At 41.1% G+C, this 25,619-nt stretch overlaps 1 protein-coding gene across 1 annotated transcript; it reads right to left on the bottom strand.

Moving 5' to 3' along the window:
• Positions 1-14,531: 14,531 nt before the first annotated feature.
• LOC119731116 (lactadherin-like) lies at positions 14,532-19,996 on the bottom strand. The gene is made up of 4 exons (XM_038204135.1): positions 19,605-19,996; positions 18,841-18,975; positions 16,337-16,563; positions 14,532-15,536 (listed from the first exon to the last, which is right to left on the bottom strand). Exons 1-4 carry the CDS (start codon positions 19,813-19,815, stop codon positions 15,390-15,392), a joined length of 720 nt encoding a protein of 239 aa, XP_038060063.1. The 5' UTR covers positions 19,816-19,996; the 3' UTR covers positions 14,532-15,389.
• Between the last annotated feature and the right edge of the window lie 5,623 nt (positions 19,997-25,619).

Here is a 25,619-nt window from a genome sequence, read left to right as displayed (position 1 = left end):
AAGTGTTTAGTGAGGAATGCCAGACACAAAAAAGCTTGATGACATCATCTTTCGAAAGGGCGCCCCCTAGCGGCACATAAAGTAGTTTTTACTTTCTTTAATTTGAAAACCATCCGTTCAAATTTTACTAAATCGCCCTTTGATATTCTTTGATTAACCACAGATAACTTGGCAAGGTTGCAAATTGTGACGTCATCGGACCGGAATTTATTTCTATGAGAATTTGAAAACGATAATATTTTAAATTCAATGATATCAATTGATCTGAGCCCATATAAGATATCCGTTTATGTTCACCTTTTCTTCCAATACTGTGACGTCATCAAACCGGAAGGTAGGTGACGTGTTATGAATACATACACTTCCAAATTTTCATACGTTAGTTAACGTCACAATGAGCATTTATCCAATCCGAACTCAATCAGTATTCACTTCCCGTTTTTGAATAATGACATCATCAAGCAAGACATAACTTGCATGTGTACATAGAATGTTTACTGAAATTTATCACACCGTCAAAGATGATTTTTTTTAAAACAATATAATTGATTGTACTGGAAAGAATTTAATTTAGAAATCCTTTGTTCATAATTAAAATATACAGTGTTTCAAAAAATAGTTGTCTACCCGACCACTCTGCGTTTGTAACAACAAACGCGAACCTCTAGTATTTTTTTTTTTTCCGGACAATACTTCTCCGCGGGTTTTCTGTTAAACGGTATATGGTATGAACTTGTAACTTTCAATATATATCGACCCTCATCCGAAGTGGTGCATATTACTCTGACGACATGATTACGTCATCAGGTGTCAAATTACAAGTGATTTTATCTGAAAAAGTGACCAATTACTTTCACCTATTACTCTTGAACTAAATATTCAATGATGTTTGTATTCTGTAATCAGATAGACCATTAATCGCTAAACATTTTTTGTTGTCTACGTGAACTTGCTTGACCTTTACTTCCGGGTCTACCGGAAGGTCAAAGTTAGGTGAATTCAAAATGAAGACGTTAGCCTGACATCAAAACTAAACAAAATTTCTTCCAAACGGTTCACGGTATGATCACAAAACCTTGTGTGAACTTTTTATTATTAAAAGCGGCATCCTTGCGACGCGTGTCTGTTGCTAGCCGTGCAGGCCGTGCAAGTTCGTGTAACTTATCCCCGTTTTCTTCTGTTATGGTGCCATCTCCTTGGAGATTGGAAGATCAGATACATAAATATTGACGGGAAAAGTGCAGATGTCAGTCGCAGCCTGACTGTAATTTTATTCCCTGACAGACTGCAGATCACAATTTGTCTGTTTTAATCGGGTTGGCGCAGAAGTTCTTCCTGGTCTTTCACCTCCATGGCCCAAGTTCAATTCCTGGCCAGGTCCACATGTGGATTGGGTTTTCAGTCTTTCTATGGGGCTGCCGTTCAAATCGGACTATCATGGACAGTATCGGACAAAATGTAGTGCTCTTCAATCCGGCAAATTTGCCGACGGGGCTGACGTTGCCGACAAGACAACGATTTTGCCGACAAAAACGATTAAGGGGGGGGGGTCATATCCTCCACGCCCCCCCCCCCCCCCCTCTAGGGATGCTCGTGACCAGAATTCTTTCTTTCTTTTTCCTGTGGAGTCCTCATGATCTCAAAACAGAATTTATGTCTACGGGCTCTTAACATGAACTTTTATATTGGAGAAAAAACCTGAAAACTAAGGAAGCTCCTTCGTCTTTGTTTAAAACATTTCACTGCCCACTGCCTGCCAATTAAGTTATCACAATGCTCTCTACAAAGTAAAGGCACACAACAGCGTGAAGTCATGCCTGAGAGCCTTCACAGATGTCACATAAAAGTAGGCTAATACATGTAATTGGACATTGTCACCACTACATGTATGACGCCCCATTACTACATGCGTGACAATGCCAAATGACGCCACCGGTAAATTTCAATTAACTTGGAGCAATAACCGACCCCCGCACAAATTAGCCTGGAACATTAAATTCCGGTGTCTCAAAGAACACAAACAAATATTCCAATTACTGCAGTATACCCATTCATGATTGTTTTTGCAAATTTAGCCCTCCCCCCCCCGATCTCCTCATCCTGGGCTGGTGCTGCACTTTTTATAGCGGCAATGAATAATAACTGCCTTATATTGAACTTGTACATCATGTTGCAAAATGTAGGGATCAGTACTGAAATGGTTTTAATGGTGTCCAGAGGCCCCTGAAAATAGAAGCTATTATGAGGAATTCCATAAACGCCGGAACATATGGGGTCAGAAGTTCAATTTCAGAGACTGACCTATTTAAAAATATTCCTTGCAATCAACCCTAGTGTCAAGAGTTTTATAACATAACTTCTGAAACAAGTTCCTCCCAACACTTAAGCAAAACTTTCCGCAAATCCAGATCTTTCTTGAAAAAAAGGCAGTTTCTCATGATATAGATTTTGTCCAGATTAGACCCAAGACATCAAAGGCACTGCACGTGAAATTACTTAAATTAGGTACTGAAGAAATAATGGTTGGTATGGGACATCGCCGTGACTATTTGCAGTTTGACCCAATTTTTAAAACCAGGTTCACTGAATTAATCTGAGGAGATGAATGTGCATGGCCAACTTAGATTAGAACCAACAAACTTCAAAGAAAAAAAAACAAGCGCTTCAGTTTCGGACCAAAAATCACCCACAGGGGATCAGCGGGAAGATTAGCTTCCTTCTGTGTGTCAGCAGGATTTGACAAACTACCGGACTGATTTTTCCCTTCAAAAAGCATCCTTTATTACTCTGTGTCGGCACCGAACAGTTTGCCAATTTGGTCTGGCGGTACTGACGGCAGAGTAAATGGCTGCCTGGAGAGATTTCTTGACATTACCATGTTACGAAGATGTTATATATTTAGTTACGTCATCATGACGTCATCAGGTATCAAATTACAAGTGATTTAAGGGCAAATTTTGAAAAAAAATTTTGTGTTATATCTTTTGAACTAAATAGAGTATCGTGTTCGATTTTTTTTCGTGAGGTTGTAGACTATGCCGTGAGAAACATTTTGTGTTCCCAGACACAAAACCGCTTGACCTTTACTTCCGGTGTTACCGAAAGTGCAATAAAAACTGAATATAACTCAAAAGCGGAAGCATTTTACTACAGACTCATATATTATGAAAGTGTTTAGTGAGGAATGCCAGACACAAAAAAAAACAGTGTGATGATGTCATCATCCGAAAGGGCGCCCCTAGCGGCACATAAAATATTGTTTCTTTTCTTTACTTTTAAAACCATGGGTTCAAATTTTACCAAATCGACCCTTGATATTCTTTGATTAACCACAGATAACTTAGCAAGGTTTCAAACTCATTACGTCATCAGACTGGAAGTTACTTTTATAAGAATTTTCCAACGATCATATTTTAAATTTAATTTTATCATTTGATCCATGTCGTATATCGTAGCCCAAATAACGATACCATTACAATGTTCACCTTTTGCTTCTAAACACTGTGACGTCATCAAACCGGAAGTACAGTGTTATGAATACATTCCAAATGTTCATATGTTATTAACTTCACAATGAAGATCCACTCCGAACTAAATCAGTATTCACTTCCCGTTTTTGACTAATGACGTTATAAAGCAAGAAATAACTTGTAAGTGTACATGTTTACTGAAATTTAATTGATTGTCCTGGAAAGGATTTAATTTCCTGATACTTTGTTCTTACATAAAATTAGTCATAACTTAATGGACAGTGTTTCATAAAATAGTTGTCTACCCGACCACTCTGCGTTTGTAACAACGAACGCGAATCTGTAGTTGTAATTTGTTTCGCTACGGCAGCAGTTTCTGTTGAGTTTACGTCGTTATAGCTGTTAAGCTAAAATATGGCCCATGAACATGAACACAAAACAGTCTGGAAATATCGCCGAAAGAAAGTCACAAAATTTGAGCATTTTAACTGTTTATTTCGTTATAAAGGTATTTATAAATGGGAATAACAGTGTGAGGATCCGGTCTTCACTGCGTGATAATGACCGGGTGTGGGGGTGACCGCTGTTAATGGACCTCGACTTCGTGAATTTAATAAGCATGGTCTAGCTTGTATACTCATCTGAAAAGGTGGGTATATTGAAAAAGCTTTTTAAAAATAGCAAATGTGAAGTTACAGGCCCCGTATACCTTAACAACGCACCTTTACGTATTAGACTAACCACACTAGTTACAATGTTAGTGACGTTTGAAATAATAATATGAAATGTTTGCTAACGCCCTGTGATAAAGATCACACAACGTAACGTGAAAAGATGGTTATCGGCGCAATGTACTGTGAAAAAGCAGAACCGCGTTGATGTCGCTACGCAGGCAGCTTGAAAATGCGTAGAAAATGTCTAGTGGATATTATGCCGGATCCGGTTTTCTTTTAGGAGGCCTATGGGTGCACACCAGTAAATAGGCCAAATATCCGTCCGCCGAGCTCATGAATACAAGTTATACACTCAAATTCTTCTATATTAAAGAGTTCTGAGAGCCATGGAATCGGGAGATTGAAGAGATATGGCAATACACCTCTGGCCCGGACTTAAGGCTTCCAATTCAGAGCATTTTGGATGCAATCGGGCCCGAAAGTGGCGCTATTTAGCCATAATGTGGAGGGATCCCTTTTCAAGATGGCTACTTTTCCACTTTTGGATACATCACTAATTTTAGGGGTCGTTTTTATTTGGGTGAGAATGTCTCGAAACAACAAAAATTGAAAATAAAATAAAAGATTTTTCTGTGCAGCCTGAACACGTGAGAGTTTTGAGTATTTTTAAAAGAATTTTGAAGTATGGGCATTTACACTGTTGTCTATGGAAATTTATTTGATTGGGTGCACCCCTTTACGATGTTAAGCTGGGAGATCTTACAGCGCCCTCCTTGACGCATAATTATAGACGAGGAACAAAAAGAAATACTTTTCTGCAACTATGCGGAAAAGCCAAAAAAAACACCCAAAAAACCAATGGCTTTTCCGTTGATGGCGGAAAAGCCAATCTTCAAAGTTGGCGGAAAAGCCTGAAGTTCGAAAAGTTATTGCATTTCAATAAATTCGAATCTTGGGAAAAACTCCATTGAACGGTCCTTTAAATGTCTATATTCGATAAGATGAAGCTCGATTTTAAATATGATAAAGAGACTAACACTACAGTTACGTGGCCTACCAATTTGCACACGGATCGCAAAACGCCAGCAAACAGATTATTTTGGAAATCTGGTTTTGCAATCAAATGACTAATATTGCAATAGAAAAACTCATACTAGTAATTATCACAACCACCACATTTCTGAGATTTCCCTGTAAGACATCATGCTATAGTTGCACTTTTAACAGATTTTTTATGGAGTAGAATTACCTACCTTGTTTACCACGGCACTGGGATCTAAAAGACGCGAAAGCCTTGTTACGAAGTGCGGTCAGATCATCACCGGGTGCAGCCTGGACCATGGCACTACACGTGTTCCCTCGTACAGGTAGAATAAAGAAGGAACTATAAAGCCCTAAAGTCCAACTGAAGACCCACATTTTACGCGGGTATTTCATAACCAGCCAGCAGGTCTTCACTTTGATATCTGCGATCAAAACGGGCAGAGCACCACTCCCTGGCACAATGAGCCTAATGTTTGGGATATTGCTTGCTGTCGTCACATAGTTTCCACGGTAACCGTAACAATGATTATTGTTTGGCGTTGGTTCATCGACGATCATGACGGAGCGAAACCCAATGTCATGAGACGTTCGGGATTGTTTTATTTTTCTCTTGGAGGAAATATTGTATTCAACCTCAAAGCAACTTCTCAGCTTTACAAAAATTACTTAAGAAACCAAGGCAATGTCGCAAAATATCTTGACCTATAACACATTTGGGAATACAGAGTTAATTTTGACACAGTACTTCGAAGGAGTCCCATTTTGTATGACTTTTGCAATAGATCCATTTGTAATAGAGATGTGCATTTCCAAACTAAAATAACGTTTTAAACAAGTTTCAATAGTGCAAGGGATGGTCTGCTATCGTTCATCTTCATCGTCCGAATGTTAACACGACACAACATAAAGATCAGGTTGACAGCCTTTCACGATTTTCTTAATTACACAGAAAAGTATAGCCTTATTGTCTAAGTGTATGTTTAAATGAAGAGTCCTCTCAAACCAATCATTAACCTGGGTCCAAAACATAGATGAAATCTCACACCTACGAAAAAGATGAACAAGCGTTTCGCTCTCTAAGATATAGAATATCTATGTAATTACGAACTGGATAGGGCGCTCGCGCGCTATGCACGTCAAGTCCCGTACGAACATGCGTACGAATACATTTTTTTTCTTGTTGATGCATGTACGATATGGGTTATGGTAAAGCCTCATTTTCGCCTCAAAGAATCTGTATCTTCGGTTGTGAAGGGATGAAAGAGGTACGTACATTTAATACAAATCCTTGCTAAATAACGCAACGTCGAAACCTTAATTATGTTTGAAAGGATTGATTCTTAAAAAAAAGAAGTAAGCTTTTCAATCATCGCGTCCCGCGTTAGATACATCGACTGCAGTCCTAGTTTAAATGTGCCAATATTTGACACATTTAAATGAGACAATTCCAGTGGTTAAGATCGCGCAAGGCATGATGGGAAACAACATGGCGCAGCAAGATCGTACCCATGGAAACGAAGTTGCCCAGCAGGCTTCACTTGTAATTCAATACAGCCTATGCTTGCACACCAGTAAATAGGCCAAACATCCGTCCGCCGAGCTCATGAATAAAAGTTGAACCCTTAAAATATTCTATATTAGTAGATCTAGAGAGTTCTGAGAGCCATGGAATTGAGGAATTGAAGAGATATTGCAATGCACCTCTGGCCCGGACTTGGGGCTTCCAATTCTGAGCATTGTGGAAGCAATTGGGCCCGAAGCTGGCGCTATTTAGCCATGCTGTGGAGGGATCGTGTTTCAAGCCGTACTAAAGCTGTACTAAATTTCGAGATTTCCATATGTTTGTGCACAAACGTGGATCTGCCCAGCAGGCTTGACTTTGTACAGCGAGTTAGCACTGTAGTAATTCAAAATAGCTCTATATATTCTATTATATAGACTAATCCTGCAACAGCCATTTTCTCTGGTGGCACCAGGCTCGCGCGAGGCGCGTAAATGCGAGCTACTTTCATTTATAACGCAGCAACTCCGGGGAAATGCACAAAAGGAGGCCCAACGATTAACTGCCTGCTCCCTGCCTTGTGTGGGCTCCAAAATGTCAACTGGAGCATTGGTGACAAGAAATTAATGAACTTCCATCAATCATTACCATTGTATGGTTTAAATGATGCGTGAACCACAACAAGTCCAAAGCGGCTATTACTCCCTGTACTGTTTTTTTTTTCAGCACAGAGTACGCGTAACCCTTGATGTAACCCGTCTGGTACACACCCACAATGGCGACTTCTAGTCAAGATGAGGAGGGGACACCGACCTCGCCAGATTGATATGGGGGGGGGGGGGTTAAGGCATCACAGATTGAACATTTCTGGGCCTTAAAATCGTTTTGTCGAGACTAATATTAACAAACTCGACTTATCAAGATCTAACTATGATCACATGTACAGCTTCAGTTCTTAAGTTACCTACCTATCCTACGTAAATGTCGCTCCTTCCGTCAAGAAACTTTACTTTCGAAAATCAGAAAATAATGTTTTTACAAGGTATGGTCTATAATATAACAATATTATAACAATAAGTACCAACATGATTGTTCATTTTGTTCATGAGTTATGAATGAACAAAATCTTGTGAAACTAAACTCGCTTGTAATTTGATACATATGACGTCATCATGGCGTCACTTCTGTTTCAGGCTGGTTTAAACTCAAAGCGAAATGCGAACGCAAATTTGTGACGTCATAGCAAATTTTCGCGCTGCGATTTCGCAAAAGGTGAGCACATTTGAACTCCGGCGAATTTTGCAGCGAATTTTCGCGAATTTTTCCGGCGAATTTCGCATTCGCATTCGTGTGGAGTATCATGGTCGGTTCATACTTCATGCGATGCGAATTTGACGTCACGAAGCATTCGCTACGAAATTCGCCGGAGTTGAAATGTGCTCAACTTTTAAAACTGCCCTGACGTCACAAATTCGCTATCGCGTTGACTTTTCGCGCCCGAGTATGAACCGGCGGTAAACCGGCCTCAACATCACATCGGTTATTTTATCCCGACTGACTTTGATCTGGACTAATTCATCGAAATACCGAAGTGCTTTACTGAGGTTATTCACAATACTTTTATTAACAATATTTTCCTCCATCATGTATTATTTTATAATGATTGTGTACCTAAATGCAAACTTCAAACCTGGTAACAAGAGAGTAACTGAGACTTTGTGTGTAAAAATAACCAATTGAACGTACAGACAAGGCTTTCGTGTCCAGGTATTGAAGCTAGACTCGAAAGTCACAGGAAGCAATGATTTTTGAAAGAATTAACAATATTCAATCGGCATGAGACAGTGAAGTACTGAAAAGGGGGTAAATCATCGTCACGAGCGCCCTCATTTCGATGGGAACCACCTTGATGAGGGCACAGTGCGATGGTGCGACGCGATAAAAGTCGCAAGGGACAACGTGATGCACGACACGACGCACGATGCCAAGCATGACGATAAGCATGATGCGCAACAAAAGGGGCAACGTTCAGGCATAAAATCTGCAAGACTTCAGAACACAGCCCGAGGAAAAACACAGTGGACACATGAGCATGTATATCGTGCTCATGTAACGTGCACTGTAACGTGCTCAATTATCCGCCGAATCCAACCGGGCCGGGAAGCTAGCACGCCGGAGAAGTGAGACCGTGACACCGGTAATTAAGGTAGCGAAAAACTATACCGTCCTGGAGGAGTATTAAGCGTGCTTTTACTGTGCTTACTGCTGAAGCCCGCCGCACACGCGTACAATAGCTACCCTACGTGCTGAGCAAAAAGCCGTTTGAGCCGTTTGCATAGCACGTAGCTTAACGTATGCGGTGAATTTTTGCTGAGCAGTTTTCTGTCTCGCGAGGCCGTGAGGCAAATATCTATCCTGTTTGATTTCTTAAATTTCGCCTCGCGGGGCGAAAAACTTTACCGTGAGCGGCTATTGAACTACGGACTGATCTAAAAAGATTAACTAACCAATAAAAGCAAAATATTCTTGTTTGTCGGTCCAGTGATTAAAAAAATGGGGACAAACGACAGCAAGCTTTAGAAGTTTTGCACAAACATATCTTAAAATCACGTGTACAGTGTACGTGATTTCATTGGCTAGTTCGTCTTTTTAGCTCAGCGCGTAGCTCAGGTTGACCGCATAAGGTGAGTTTTTGACCTTGCGAGGCGAAATAAATCAAAGGACAATTCAGGAACCGGCGGGGAACCTGTCTATGGGAAGACCCAACTCCTTTTAAACCTTGAGTAGAACTCTACATTTTTTTGCTCTCTCGCTACTATGGGCCTTTTTCACGAGTCGGCCATATTGAATTGAAAGTGAGGTAAACTCTTTTCCCTAATATTTAAAGCCAGATAAAAAAAAAGACAGTAAAAAATAAGGCTGCATTGTGCCTGCATAAATAATCTGGCGCCATCCCATTGAACAGTTAACACTTAATGCCATACGTTCAGGGAACTCGACAAAAATGGCCAACTCGTATAAGGCCCATTGTCATCGGGATCGAAAGTAGACACGTGGATCGAGGTTGACTCTTTTCTTTTTCCCACTATTAAAACATTTATTACATTATCCCAACCTTGTACCCAGGATCTACTTTCAACCTCGAGACAACAGTAAACCCTGGTAGGGTAACTGATCCAATCCCATCGTAGCAAGTAATGTATTTATTATCTTGTCGGCCTACTTGATGATTTTACTTGTTGATTGTATTTGTGAGTATTTCTGCCTACTCTACGGAATCGTATTGTTACCAACCAAATAAAAAAAAAACGGGGAAAAAACAAACAAACTAAAAAACGTCTTAGTATCTCATTTAATCGACTAAGTACCGGTATCTCATTTAAACGACTAAGTACCGGTTTCTCGTTTAAACGACTAATTATCTCGTTCAAACGACTTAGTATTATTTGTCTTGTTTAACGATTTATTGATCTTGTTTAAACGACTCATGTATCTCGTTTAAACACCTTATTTATCTCGTTTAACCCTGGCAGAACTCAACCCATCCAACCCCAACATGTTTTGCTGGAATCTGTCAGGATGGGTACAGTATCCCTAAAACTGACAGTCTTTTACATTGGGTTGGCACACCTCCAGAATCAGAATCAGTTTCCAATTATGGCGGTGGTGTGCAGTTTCCCATACGGGCGTTATTAAATGATTTTATCTCTCCGTCAAACTAGCCCAGGCACACCAATAAAGTGACAGGCGCGCCACTTTGGTCTTCCTAATCTGCCATCTCGCATGCGTCTGACATCTGGGCCCAATTTCATAGAGCTGCTTAAGCAGAAAATTTGCTTAAGCACGAAAAAACATTGCTTAGTAAAATTAGGTTACCGGCCAAAACTCCATGTGATGTACATTGCTTGTGACTGGTATTTAGCTGTTTTTTACTTAGCATAACAATCGCATGGAGTTTTGGCTGGTAACCTGATTTTATTAAGCAAGACGTTTTTGTGCTTAAGCAAATTTTGTGCTTAAGCAGCTCTATGAAATTGGCCCCTGGTGTGGATGACCTGACTTTTGTGTCGCGTGTTGTAATATGTAAATTTGAAACAAATATCAACCCTGTTAATACAGATAATTATGTGAGTCTTGATGACGTAATCATGCATTCAATTACATGCGCTTTTAGTTTAAAAAGTGAATGGTTTGTTTCAATCATAACTTAGAAACAAAATTAACAATCAAGTTTATACTTTAGGATCTGATAGACCTTGTCTTGATGAATCTCAAAGTACGTGAAGTCCTTGACCGTTTAATTCTTCCGTGGTTACCGGAAGGTGAAAGTTACGTGAATTCCAAATTCCGAAAAAGGCGACAATATTGAAACAAACATAATTTATCTAAACGGTTCAAGGGATGAAGATGAAGCCTGTTCAAATACGAAACCCTTATCTAAATATGTTCACTTATTGGTGAGGTCATTATGACGTCATCATATCAAATGATAAGGTCAAAATTGGACAAAATGCTTTGAACAATAACTTTTGAACTGAATTGAGTACTAGCGTCTTCATTTCGTGCGAGGTACAGTTGATAGATATTGCCGGGCCGGGGTCACCGGAGGTGCAATGATTAATATATGTAACTTGAAAACAGAAGCATTTTGCGACAATAATACAAATTAGGCAAATGTTTAGTGAGGGATATAACAAACACAAGAAACGGCTTGATGACATCATCACCCGAAAAAAACGCCCATTGGCACATTTTTATAATAAAGGTGAACTTGCTTGAATTTTTTTTTTTTTTCGAATTGCTCCTAAATATTCTATGGACAACCGCAAGTGACCTTGTAAGGTTTCAGGATCATGACGTCATCAGACCGGAAGTGACCATTTTCCTTTTTTTTTTAAATCCGCATTTTTTATCAAAGTCAATTATCTCAGAAATAGAATAAGGGTGGCAAAAATTTATTTTACCAGAATTATGTTAAGACTAATCTGAATAGATCATGCAAATGTCATTAATGTGGAGCTAAGCATTGCGATTATGTAAGCACTTGTTCATTGTGTCCTCAATTTATTACCATTCCAAATCCCATTTCAACATGTGGTCCATACTGATCATTAGGAGGACAGGTATGACGCGGCGGGCAGTTGCTGATATGAGACGACGGGCCGAATTGTGTATTCACCTCAATGACCTTCAAGTTGAAGGAAGAGCAGCCAGGCAATGATTTTAAGCAGCCAGGATGCAAGGAGGTATTAGCAGTGCTGGTTGTTGTCTATTCCAAGAGCTTTGAACAGTAATAATAATATTGGAAAGCTTTTTTTCGGGTGATACAAGAATGTTCTTGTATCCCCCTCAAAGCCATCCAATATTATATAATGGCCATACGTGGCCTGTGGAGGGCGCGCATCCTGAAACTATAGTATACATATAGACTGGCAATGAGGTCACTAGTGCACGTCTATGCGCCCCGAGGGACTGTGAGTTACCAGAAGAGGGTCCGGCCGAGGGAAATAGGACCCTCTTCTGGTCACTCACAGGCCCGAGGGGGCATAGACATGCACTAGGGACCGAATTATGCCAGTCCAAATGTGTTTTATGACTCAACTCTGTCCAAAATATAAAATAAGAAAAGAAACCTTTCAGGGTTTTATTATTGAACTGTTTTATTTCAACAATTAATTCAAGCAATTAAACTGTAAGCAATTCAACAATTACAGAAACGCTTTTACTTTCCCTAGATTAAATTTTTGAGTTTGAGTTTTGTCAGAGGACGCTGTTACCAGTCACAAAATAGAGTATAGTGCCCCGATCGGGCACTATACTCTGGAAAATACGCGCGCGCGATGTCTCGACGCGCGTCTAGTTCACGCTGACGCAAGTTTCATGCACTAGCCTATATTAGTGAATCACACGTGACAGCGTCTCAGCCAACCTGGATAAGGAACAAGCAAGAGTTGTGTTACAATTGCACTTATTACACAATATACTTTTCACGCTGAAGACAATATATATAAACTTTGTTGACACTTCGACGGTCGAGAAAATGTTTTGTAATTCAGCACGTGTGGGTCAAATGTCATATGCTAATAAGTTCAAAGGTTTAATACTGACTGGAAAATCCCCAGTCCCCACACTATTTACTCTTTTGCTTGACTACTTTTCTTGATAATTAACAAGCTATACTTTACAACATCACAAAAAAATGTCCGAGATTTGGGGGACAAAGTTGTCCGCTATTTGGTTGGGGTACAAAGCTGTCCGTGATAAGGGGGACAAAAACAATACTAAATTGTCCGCGATACGGGGGAGAAAATAATGTCTACGATTTGGGGGATAATTTGCTTGCCATTTTGAGGACAAAGGTGTCCGTTATTTTGGGAACAATGCTGTTCGCAATTTCGGGGAACAAAGTTGTCCGCTAAATGCGGTCTTATTTGATGTCTATCAGGTATTATCGGACAATAGATGGCGCTTTTTATGGCGGCTGACGTCCGCGAAACCTTCCAAAAAAGAGTTAGCACTCATTAAAAAAAAGGCGCTTATAAAAAAGGTTTCTTTTATTGAAAAGGGCTCCCAGGTGAGTAGCTGTCTATGCCACTTTAGTCAATGGATCAGAGACAATGGTCAGTATGCCTTTAATCATTCATGCATCTTCGTCTGCATTATCATTCCATAACAATCAAGAGAGCCTCAATCAGTAAGAATTCAGTCCAACAGCTAGTCAACAATTAATCATCTTCTGATAATACCTGTAAGCCCGGCAGAGATTCAGTTCAACTTCCCTTTCTCATGTAATCATCAATCAGGCGCGGATCCAGAGAGGGGGGGGGGTCAAAGAGGTCAACCCCCCCCCCCCCCGCTCTGTCAAATAAAAAAAAATTCCATACAAATTCCCAAAAAATAAGTCGAAACCCCCCCTGCTGTGACACCCAAAAAAGGTTATACTGGTATAATGTTTGCCTGTTCAAAATACGGTACACCATTCTGTAATCTAGTCAGGCGCGGTTCTACGTTTTTGTCAAATGAGAGTACAACAATTTTGTCTAGCCCCCCCCCCCAAAAATAAATTCCGTAAAAACAAATTGCATTAGCAAAAAAGGAGGATTGTGATGTACATGTACATGCGAACGGTCTCCCCCTAAAAGAAATAGTCGTGACAAGGGTGCATTTGTAGTTAATATAGTGTGAATGATTTTAGGATTTTATTGGCGCTCCCCATTGAAAGTATGGCATGAGCGCCCCCCCCCCCCACCCTACCCACCCCACCCACCCACCTATTGATTTTCGGAGGCCTAAGTGTCTGGAGAAAATAACCGGTCTACATTTCAGCACGCCTCCCTGAAAAAAAATCTGGATCCACCCTGCTTGCCCCCCCCCCCCCAAAAAAAATATTGGTTCTAGAACCGCGCCTGAATCTAGTGTTAATAATCATCGAATTAAACAGCGCCCCCTATTGAAATATGGTACCAGCCCCCCCCCCCCCCCTATTGAAATATGCTAATCAGATACGCGATTCCCAATATGCAAAGAGACTCGCATAATTTATTTTACTTTCTATAGTTGTGAGAAACGCTTTTTTAGAGGCTAAAATGACGCAACAGGTTGTAGCATTAATTAGGGTGCTGTAAATTGAATGACATAAAACACAGAATAGTTCATATTCCAATTAGGGCGATTCACAATGCAGTGCGCCACCAGGAGTTTGCCATGGAGAGTCCATATTTTAAGCCAACTGGTTTACGGTCGACAAAACTGCCCATTTGAATGAGTGTCATCGGCAGACAACTCGAGCAAATTACAAAAAAACACCATGATAAAAAGAAAAGAAAAGGGCAATCAGATACCCGAATCATGTACGCTTACGAAACTACTGACCGGAATTTTTTTTTTCAAATCTCCCGCGCTGCGAATTTGTCGACTTCTTCCCACAATGCACCGGTGATAAGTGATATTTCAGTGGCAAACTCACATTCACATTGTGAATCGTCCGAATTAATTGGTGTTCCTTACAATACGCTATTTCAAAAATCTACTACATGCAAGAAATGATGCTGATATGTAAAAACATAAATGTTATAATTTGTGCCTTTCACAATATTTATGATTCCGGAGAAAAATTGCATGTAAATTAATGTTAACCATCAGTTTTCAACAAACCGATTTATTTCACATGCATCGATGCGGCGGGAAACCCCACATGCCCCAGCTCTAGTCACTGGAAATTTGACAATTAGAACTGATCGGGCCATATGTGTCATAAATCTGGGTTTAGACGGGTACATCATATAGCCCTCACTCAGAATGTAAGAGGCGGGAATAAGTCTTTAAGTTTGAGTGAAAATGTCTGGTGTTTTATTTTTTAGTAGTTTTTTTATGTTGATCGTGTGCTACTTCTATAAGTGATTGTATAGTCATTTTGCTTGGCAAGCTATATCTCCATCACTTGTGATTAGGCCCAAACAGAAATAGTTCTGCTTCCGGTTACCCTACCCCTATTTTGACAGCCCCTACCCTATTTTTTTTTTGGGGGGGGGGAGGGGCATTGTGTGGAGAGGATCTATATATCCCAACATTTTGACTCACGCATTCTGAAAAATCTACACCGCAGATCTATGACATAGATTTCACCCCAGGTTCCCATTTGTCAAATTTCCAATGAGCATTAGAGCTTGGGCCTCCCAAGCTAGCATCGATGGTATTATTTTACTCGTGACTATGGCAGCCGAGGACCTCAAAGCGCATACAGCAGTGTACGCTGTACTGCTTTGGCAGGATACGCAGGAACCTGGCCTGGAAAGCCTTCGGGAAAGTGGTGGTCACGTGGGTGTTTTGGTCTGAGTTTCCAGGGAACTGTGAGGAACAAACAATAATAAGGATTTTCAAACTAGCGCTGAAAGGTTGAACATTTTTCCCATGTAGTTGCAGCATGCAGGATCGACAGAGGGAGCCCTCACCCTACGACATGCATATTCATAGTCAAAGGTTTGTCAGTAGATAATTAACGGATTTAAGGTGTTTTATAACACTAACGCAAAGACAGCCGTTTTGATTGTTGACTGGAAGTCGATCTGACAACCAATCCCAACGGTTGGCCTTTTATGCTTCTCTTTTTTTTTACCAGAGTGATGAGGATAAATGTTTACTTGGGTGGGACTTGAACCCACGACCTCGTGCTTACTAGCGCAAATGTCTTACCACTCGACCTCCAAGCTTGTTCGAGTCTGCTGGCTGGTTTGAATCTGATCTATAGCTTAATTTCCCATCCAACATTTGCACCCGTAAAAAAAAAAAAAGATGTCGTGGGCTTCCAGTCCCAACCCACTGAGTAAGCTTGTGAATTTTATCTCAGAAATGCTCGGACAACACTGAGTATACAGTATACCTTGGTGAAAGGGCAAATAGGCCTGTCTACTGATGACGTCACACTTTGTTTACACGTGGGAGCCCGGTGGGGACGGCAGTTTCGTAGCCCCATAGTCTGGTTCTCAGACCGAAAGATTCTGACTGTTTCTGATGTATTTAGACGTCAGGGCGTCGGGGGAAATTGTAATATCAGGGAACCAGACTAGTACCCCCATAGCAAAGCGCACATGTAAACAATAAAGTGTGCCGTCATCAGAGGCTCATATCGAACAATGTGCTTGGACTACCTTCATCGGTGTGCATGATCCATCATCGGTGACATTGGTCCATTCTTGGCCATCGTGACTATAGGCGACTTTGAACTCTGTCACCCATTGGGGCCAGTCCCCATTCGAAGTCCCGCGCCCCTGGGTGATAACGCCAGTGATGGTTGCATTGGAACCGAGTTCGACTTGGATCCATGGATTGGTTTCACTAGGTCCAGCATTACACCAGGCTGCGGACCCGCTCGTGACTGCAGAGTAAGCAGATAATCAAACCTGCTGCATGAGCATAATTAACAAATTAGCAAATGTATGCACTAAGTAAAAACTGAGAACCATGCTTCAGGCACTATACCAGGCAGCGGCCACACTTGCAGAGTAAAGCGGATAATCGAAGCTGCTGAACATAGAATACGTTCTGATTTAATAGCAAATTATATACTAAGCAGAAACTGAGAACCATATGCTGCAATTATTCTCCAAGCTGCGGCCACACTTGCAGAGTAAGCGGATAAAACAAACCTGCTGAGCATAAATCAATATTTTTGCAAATTTATAAAACAAACCTGCTGAGCATAAATCAATCTTTTTGCAAATTTATGCACCAAGCATAACTTGACTGAGAACCATGTTGTAGCCATTTGATTTTTTCCCATTCAGATCAATGTAACCAAAGCGAGGCTGGAAAGCAAAATAGTCTGGTTCCTTTTCGCACAAAAACATTATCAATCAGTACTGTTATTGGATACAGGGAACATGACTAAAATGTTGGAAGCATGATGGTCTAGTGGCCTGCAGCCGAATTCACGAAACTTTAGTTGCGCCATATTTTATTGCGTAAGCTGCGCAACATTTGACTGTTGACACATTTCCCGAAAGTCTCATAGTGCGTAAGAACTGTTTTTTTTCTTCGTTAAATCGGCTACAAAATACTCACAACTCTCCAAGGTGTTATAGACACGCACATTAAAGCTAATTTCACCATCTTTTTTTCTGTTCAATTTTTTTGGGGGTTAACTTTTGATTTTTGGAAGAAAATTCCATCCAAAGATAATCAGCCTAAAAGGGGGTCTACCCGATGTTCCCCATACCTATGTTCCCCAATATAATGTTCCCCAAAATCATTAGGGTTAGGGTTAGAGTTGGATGGTTAGGGTTAGTGTTAAGGTTGGGGAACATAGGTTTTGGGGAACATAGGTATTGGGGAACATAGGTATGCACCCGCCTAAAAGTAGTCCTGTAGCGCAAAACCGTCGCCATTTTGAAAAATGGCGCCTGCGTTCCATTGCAAAACAGAGCCATTGTGGGGCCCAATTTTATGAAAACTCTACACAAAATTAATAAGAGCTTGCAGACCTGTGTACGGCTTCCACCCTTCTTATTTGTAGAAACCCTCAAGTTCATGGCCCACAAAATGCTTCAATACCGGAGAATTTGAGGGCATGCAAATCGTGATTTGGCAGGCGCAGGCAATCTCGGGCCTAGTTACTGGCCTGCACACGTGATTCAAAATTGACGGCTGCCATTTTGTCATCATGTGTCTGACTGGTCATCATGTGACCGATTATAGAAAGGAAACGAGCTTCGCTGACCCCCCGCCCTGCAAACAGGGCGCTGGGACACGCTGATGAGCTTCACAGAATCTTGTGAAGGAAGTGGGGTGGTAATTTATCATGACCTATGCATAAAGACATCTGGCTGCAGCTGTTTAAGACCGCAGTTAGCCAATGCGTGCAAATGCTATCCGAAAACTTTCTCATAGAAATGTACACGTTCCATACCGGATGTGATTTCTTTTTCATTGCGGACCATTTGTGGACACATTTTGAGCGTCGCATAATATGCAATTTGACATTTCGTGAATTTCGAAACGGAGCCTGAGCAACTGACGGGAATTGAAAATTTACAAAACAGATTTACTGATTTAAGTTTTAAACAGATTTTACTACATTATTACGCCTTTCAACGAAAAAAAAAAGCATTTATGAATGGGAATAAAAGAGTGATGACTCAGTCTTAACGGCCGTTTGGAACCTTGCAGGGTTGTGGCCGTGATGACTTGCAGGTCAAAGGTCACGCAAAATCTATCCAATCAGAGCGCAAATTCATCAGCCCATCCCATCGTCCTGTTTGCAGGGCGGGGGCACGAGCGAAGGAAATAAGCATGTGCGGGTAGCGTTGCGGTCTTACCGCAACGGGTGAAAAAATACCGTACGTATACCGGTGATGGGGTGATCGGTGAACCGGCAGAATCGGGAAGGTGTGCGCCGGGCTTAAGCGGATAAACATAGCTGCTAAGCTGGAGTAGAACATATTGCATTGCCAATTCTATGAGCTAAACAAAAATCGAATGAAAGGAACCTGTCAATAGCAGTAAATGCTACTTCCTTTTTATATCATTATGTTTAGAACGCGTTTTGTAGCCCAATAATTGGGCGTATTCCAGGCCATAATGTCCTTTAAACGTTCATTCCATGTACGTTGTAATTTCTGAATGGACTTATGATAAAATTAACAATTTACTGTACCTTCAAGGTTAAGCCGAGCCCTGGTGGGTCCGTGATCGGCCCGGTTGCTCCACATTGACGACGCTGTGATGTTTGCATTTGGAATGCGACGGTCTTCCATACCAAGGGGTCCAGCCTCAGAGCACTCCAAAACATCTGTAGGGTTTTTTTTGTTTAGAAAGTTCATTCAGTATCGGGCAGGTGTCATTAATTAAATAATTGCGCAGCGTGTTTTTCTCTATAGAAGAACGGTTGTATGGACTTTCTTGCCGGCGCGGATTCCGCTTTCAGCTGATCTTGAACATGCGCCTTATGCATGAAACTTAGTATGTTTATAGAACTTGCTTTGTACATTGGCGTTGTAGCCCAATGTGATCAAAGTTCGCGTTCACCAACCTCGTCCCCGTGCAGGGCTTACTTTATTTTCAACCTCATTTCCAATAGTAAGCCCTGGATAGGAAACTTTCTTCCTGTATCCTAATTCGATATACCAACATTGGGTAAAATGACTAATTTGAACCAAGTGTTATTTACCAAGGGAACAGCCCAACAGGTGGTTAAAAAATACCCAAACGTAGGGCAAAATGTGCCCAACGATGGGTAAACGTTGGGCAAAATTGGAAAATTTTACATGTTAATTGGTTAAAATGTCAACCAACCAAATTTTAACCAGCGTTTTGACATCAGTACATCAGTCTAAAAGCTCATCACCAATCGACATAACAAAATGGATTAAGTGAAGAGCTGATTTCTAGCCTGACAATAATACAGACAAACACACCTACCTTTCTTGCAGGGTACATGGACTAGCGCTTTGACCGCGTCAAGTTGGTAACGAATGACTTCCAGTTGGTCCCGGGAGACGTCCAGTTGCCTATACAAGGGACTCAGAGCTGCTTCGAGAACCGAGTCGGGGTCCCCGTGGGCGTGTGCGGCTGCAGCAAACAGGCAGCACTGGGCCACCACGGCAAAGATAGCTACCAGAAAACACTTCATCTTGATTATCAGAGACACAAAATGTTCTCAAATCAGTCCCAGAGTCTCACTTATATAGGTTTACAACTGACCTAGAATCCTTGAAACCAAGATGCCCATCACAAAAGGCGTTGACCGTGCGCAGCACACAAAAACCGCAGGACCGTCACGTATGCCAAGTTTCCTCCAGTGTCTAGGGTTCACTTGTTTGTTTCGTCCAAAACAATGTTCACATAGGTAGCAAACAAATGTTCAAGTTACTTGCTGCTTCCGATGATAATATTGTTGCACACCAGTGCATTGATATATTAAAGCCTGGCTGTGAACGTTCATCATAGGCGGGTATAGCATCTCAGCGTATATAAAATGTAAAGGGTACAACATTTAAATGAATGGTTTTTAAACCGCAGCCTGTTTGTTGTTGTTGTTGTTGTTGTTGTTGTTGTTGCTGTTGTTGCTGTTGTTGCTGTTGTTGCTGTTGTTGCTGTTGTTGCTGTTGTTGCTGTTGTTGCTGTTGTTGCTGTTGTTGCTGTTGTTGCTGTTGTTGCTGTTGTTGCTGTTGTTGCTGTTGTTGCTGTTGTTGTTGTTGTTGTTGTTGTTTTTACATTTTGTGCCATGACTTTTCAACATCGTTGGGAAAACAGAAAACACCTGGCTCAGTGCTGACTGTGAAGATGCAGCATCTTATTATAAAATGCTGGATCTAAGTCTTAGATGCTGACTCTACCAACGGTGACTCTATCAACGGATTAATGTATCTCGTGAAATAAATCGACTCAGCCAACATTGGATTTGGGACAAAGACGGCTCTAGATTTCCTTCGCAATCTACCACACAGAATCGGCTGATTAAACTGTAGGACGAATGTGATGTCCGGAACAGCAGACCAATCCGCTAAGCCCCGCCCACTGCCAACGTACGTACGGATGAGGGCAACAACAACAACTGTGCCGCTCTAATGCGTAGACGCTAGACGCGCGCGCCATTATTATGCAAGTGCACGCGCGCACGTGCGGACCTGCGGCAGTGATTGGTCCAAACGACTCATCAGGCGGGGCCAACGGGGCTTGGTGGATTGCATGGTCTATCTGGCTCTTAAGTGACAGCATCATAGACGCGCACGCACCACTGATTACTTGAATACATTGGCTTAACCCGCCACTTCACACTACTTTCCAATGGTTCCAATAATTTGCAATACTCATTTTACTCGAGCCGGTAATGGACGCTTACCATTTGGACATGTGAGCCTCGTATTCTGATTCAGGCGCCTATAGTGTGTGAAGACACATCTGCAGGCGAACCAACCATTAGAACAAAGACCGCTGACGTATTCCTTTTTCACCTCAACTCAAGTTCTATTTGGAGTTTACGCTTCAGAATCAGATAAAAGGTTGTTTTTAACTTTTGAATTTGGCCATCCAGGATTTCATGTGATAAACAGAAAATTCCGGATTTATTGGGTTCGACCAAGTTTGATCTGGTTTCAGTGTCGTAAACTATGCCAACAGGATGTGGTCTGGGTCTTCAAACCAGGACATCAAACAGCAGTAGGAAATGGGGTTTCGAATTTAAATCCGGGATATTGTTAACATAATGCAACGAAGAGGGGCTTGAAACTTGTTGGTAAATAAAGGGTAACATAGGCCTACTATAGCCTTTTTGGAACATGCTAAAAACTTCCAATATATTCTACTGTAGTCATCTCAAGTTTCGTATCTCCCTGGCTTTGGACTGGCCATCCTTCTCCAACACTACAGCCTAAGACTACATGATGAGGACCACCTATTTCCAGGCTTCACGCATGGGTCGAGTGACAGCCTTGTGACAAAAGCAGGTATACGCACAATACAGTTACAACACTAAACGTGACGTCATTATGGGAGTTGGCATGCATGGGTCTGGTCTGTGCCTCAGAAATTCTGGGTCAAATGTTCAATCAGGCTTTTTAGCCATGTCTCATAAGGGAACTATGACATGTTTTTGTGGAAAAAATGACAGAGTAATTAAAATGTTCTTTTCACAGTCACAATTCTTCAAAGAGGAGATGTCATCGCTTGTTTTTACTTCTGGATTGATCATGAATGGGTCATCCAGGGTTTTATACAAGCGATATTTACTTTTGGATTTATTGGGTCGACCAACAATAATTGCAAGTTTTATCTGGGTTCAGTTTTATATGGCTCGTGCCATAATTATTTTTAATGGGGAGGGCTAAAATCCTACAATCAGGCAAGCTATATAAACTAAAAGTGTACAAATGCACCCTTCTCACGACTATTTATTTAGGGGGAGACAATTCGCATGTACGTCACATTTTTACAATTTGCTAGTATATTTTTTATGGATTTTTTGGGGGAAGCTTAAGCCGAACCTAGCCTCCTCCCTCCCCCCCCCCCCAGAACCGCCACTGGCCATATCTCTTCAATCTCCCAATTCAATGGCTCTCAGAATTCTCAAAATTTGACTTGCTTTGGATGTTTGAAATCTTAAGGGGTTAACCGTGCATTTTCATCAAAATTGGGCAAAATTTGAATTTTCTGGAACGTCAGAAATCGTAAGGGTTAACCTTGCATTTTCATCAAAGTTTCACTATTTTGGCAAGTTTGACTTTTTTTGGAACAGTTACAATTGTATGGGTTAACCTTGCATTTGCATCAAAATTGGGCAACATTTCTCCTTTTTTTTGAAAGTTTGAAATCACAAGGGCTTTACCTTGCATTTTCATCAAAGTTGGGAAAATTTCACTTTTCTGGAAAGTTTGAAATCGGAAGAGGTTAACCTTGTATTCTCATCAAAACTAGGCAAAGTTTGGTTTTTTTTCGGAAAGTTCCATAATTGTAAGGGGTTAACCTTGCATTTTCATCGAAGTTTGGCAAAATTTGACCTTTTTGGAAAGTTTCAAAATTGTAAGGGGTAAACCTTGCTTTTTCATCAAAATTGTGCAAACTATGACTTTTTTGGGAAGTTTCAAATTGTTAGGGGTTAACCTTGCATTTTCTTTGAAATTTGGCAAAATTTGACTTTTTTAGGAAGCTTAACATTGTTAGGGGTTAATCTTGCATTTTCATCAAAATTGGGGAAAATTTGAATTTTCTAGGAATCGAAGTTTGGCAAAATTTGACCTTTTGGGAAAGTTTCAAAATTGTAAGGGGTAAACCTTGCTTTTTCATCAAAATTGGGCAAACTATGACTTTTTTGGGAAGTTTCAAATTGTTAGGGGTTAACCTTGCATTTTTATTTGAAATTTGGCAAAATTTGACTTTTTTAGGAAGCTTAAAATTGTTAGGGGTTAACCTTGCATTTTCATCAAAATTGGGGAACATTTGAATTGTCTAGGAATTTAAAATTGTAAGGGTTAAAACTTGCATTTTCATCACAATTTAAAAAAAATTCGATCGTCTGGGAAAATTCGATAGTCTGGGAAAGTTGAAATCGCATTTTCATCAACATTTGGCATAAATTTTAAGGTTGGTCCCGGGAGCATCCAGTTGCCTTTACAAGGGACTCAGAGCTGCTTCGAGAACCGAGTCGGGGTCCCCGTGGGCGTGTTCAGCTGCAGCTAACAGGCAGCACTGGGCCACCACGGCAAAGATAGCTACCAGAAAACACTTCATCTTGATCATCAGAGACACAAAATGTTCTCGAATCAGTCCCAAAGTCTCACTTATATAGGTTAACAACTGACCTAGAATCCTAATTGCAACCAAGATGCCCATCACAAAAGGCGTTGACCGTGCGCAGCACACAAAAACCGCAGGACCGTCACGTATGCCAAGTTTCCTCCAGTGTCTAGGGTTCACTTGTTTGTTTCGTCCAAAACAATGTTCACATAGGTAGCAAACAAATGTTCAAGTTACTTGCTGCTTCCGATGATAATATTGTTGCACACCAGTGCACTGATATATTAAAGCCTGGCTGTGAACGTTCATCATAGGCGGGTATAGCATCTCAGCGTATATAAAATGTAAAGGGTACAACATTTAAATGAATGGTTTTTAAACCGCAGCCTGTTTGTTGTTGTTGTTGTTGTTGTTGCTGTTGTTGCTGTTGTTGTTGTTGTTGTTGTTGTTGTTGTTGTTGTTGTCGTTGTTGTCGTTGTTTTTTTTGTGTGTTTTTTTTACATTTTGTGCCATGACTTTTCAACATCGATGGGAAAACAGAAAACACCTGGCTCAGTGCTGACTGTGAAGATGCAGCATCTTATTATAAAATGCTGGATCTAAGTCTTAGATGCTGACTCTACCAACGGTGACTCTATCAACGGATTAATGTATCTCGTGAAATAAATCGACTCAGCCAACATTGGATTTGGGACAAAGACGGCTCTAGATTTCCTTCGCAATCTACCACACGGAATCGGCTGATTAAACTGTAGGACGAATGTGATGTCCAGAACAACAGACCAATCCGCTAAGCCCCGCCCACTGCCAACGTACGTACGGATGAGGGCAACAACAACAACTGTGCCGCTCTAATGCGTAGACGCTAGACGCGCGCGTCATTATTATGCAAGTGCACGCGCGCACGTGCGGACCTTCGGCAGTGATTGGTCCAAACGACTCATCAGGCGGGGCCAACGGGGCTTGGTGGATTGCATGGTCTATCTGGCTCTTAAAGGTAGAGTCCATCATTTGTAATTTGTGCATTTTGTTCGTTTGAAGCAACAAAAGAGTTCAAAATCTAATGAAGGATACTGAGCAACTAACCTGATGAAGTTTCAGCTAAGCTTCAGCCGTACATTCCGAGAAAAACAGCATTCTAAGATCTCAATTTCAAATCAAAAGTTGCTGAATCATGTTTTGAATTGTTTTGAATTGCAACTATACGCGACGTCGCGCACTGATCCGACGAATTATAACAACCGCGCGCGCGTGTGCGTCGTTCGAATACTTGTGCGCGCTGCGCTGAATAACAAACTAACTACTAATTTAAATTTTCCTACGGTGCTTCTTAAGAATCACCGTTGGAAATGCCTTCTTTCGTTGATTACTTCAAAATGACAGCTTCCCAGAAAGAATAATTTCACAGGGAGTTTAGTCCCCTTACTATCTTTCAACCAAGTTAGTTTTTCAACAATAATTACGCCAGTTACTTTTCGGATGGCTGCAAATGATGGACTCTACCTTTAAGTGACAGCATCATAGACGCGCACGCCAGGACATCCAACAGCAGTAGGAAATGGGGTTTCGAATTTGAATCCGGGATAATTGTTAACATAATGCAACGAAGAGGGGCTTGAAACTTGTTGGTAAATAAAGGGTAACATAGGCCTAGCCTTTTTGGAACATGCTAAAAACTTCCAATATCTTCTACTGTATAGTCATCTCAAGTTACGTATCTCCCTGGCTTTGGACTGGCCATCCTTCCCCAACACAACAGCCTAAGACTACATGATGGGGACCACCTGTTTCCAGGCTTCACGCATGGGTCGAGTGACAGCCTTGTGACAAAAGCAGGTATACGTACAATACAGTTATAGTCTGGTTCCCAGACCTGACAATTATTCCCGACGCTCACGTCTTAAATTGTAGGTCAGGCCAACCTCGTCCCCAGTGCTTACTTTATTTCCAACCGTCAACCTCGTCCCCAGTGCTTACTTTATTTCCAACCGTGTTTCCAATAGTAAACCCTGGATGGGAAACTTTCTTCCTGTATCCTGATTGGATACCGCAATTGGCTAGTAATGGATTTTTATCTGTACTTGGTGCTATATATTCACAACGTGCAGTACGTGTTTTCGCGATCATTCGTCCACGCCTTCTCGAAAATACTAATTTCCTTTCCAATTTGCTCATATTAATATGAAATATGATACTGCATGT

The sequence above is a fragment of the Patiria miniata genome, unplaced genomic scaffold (genome assembly GCF_015706575.1).
Source record: "Patiria miniata isolate m_02_andy unplaced genomic scaffold, ASM1570657v1 HiC_scaffold_23, whole genome shotgun sequence".
In the NCBI taxonomy this organism is placed as follows: domain Eukaryota; kingdom Metazoa; phylum Echinodermata; class Asteroidea; order Valvatida; family Asterinidae; genus Patiria; species Patiria miniata.
The sequence above is the reverse complement of the archived record's forward strand: the minus strand, read 5'-3'. Positions and strand labels throughout refer to the sequence as shown.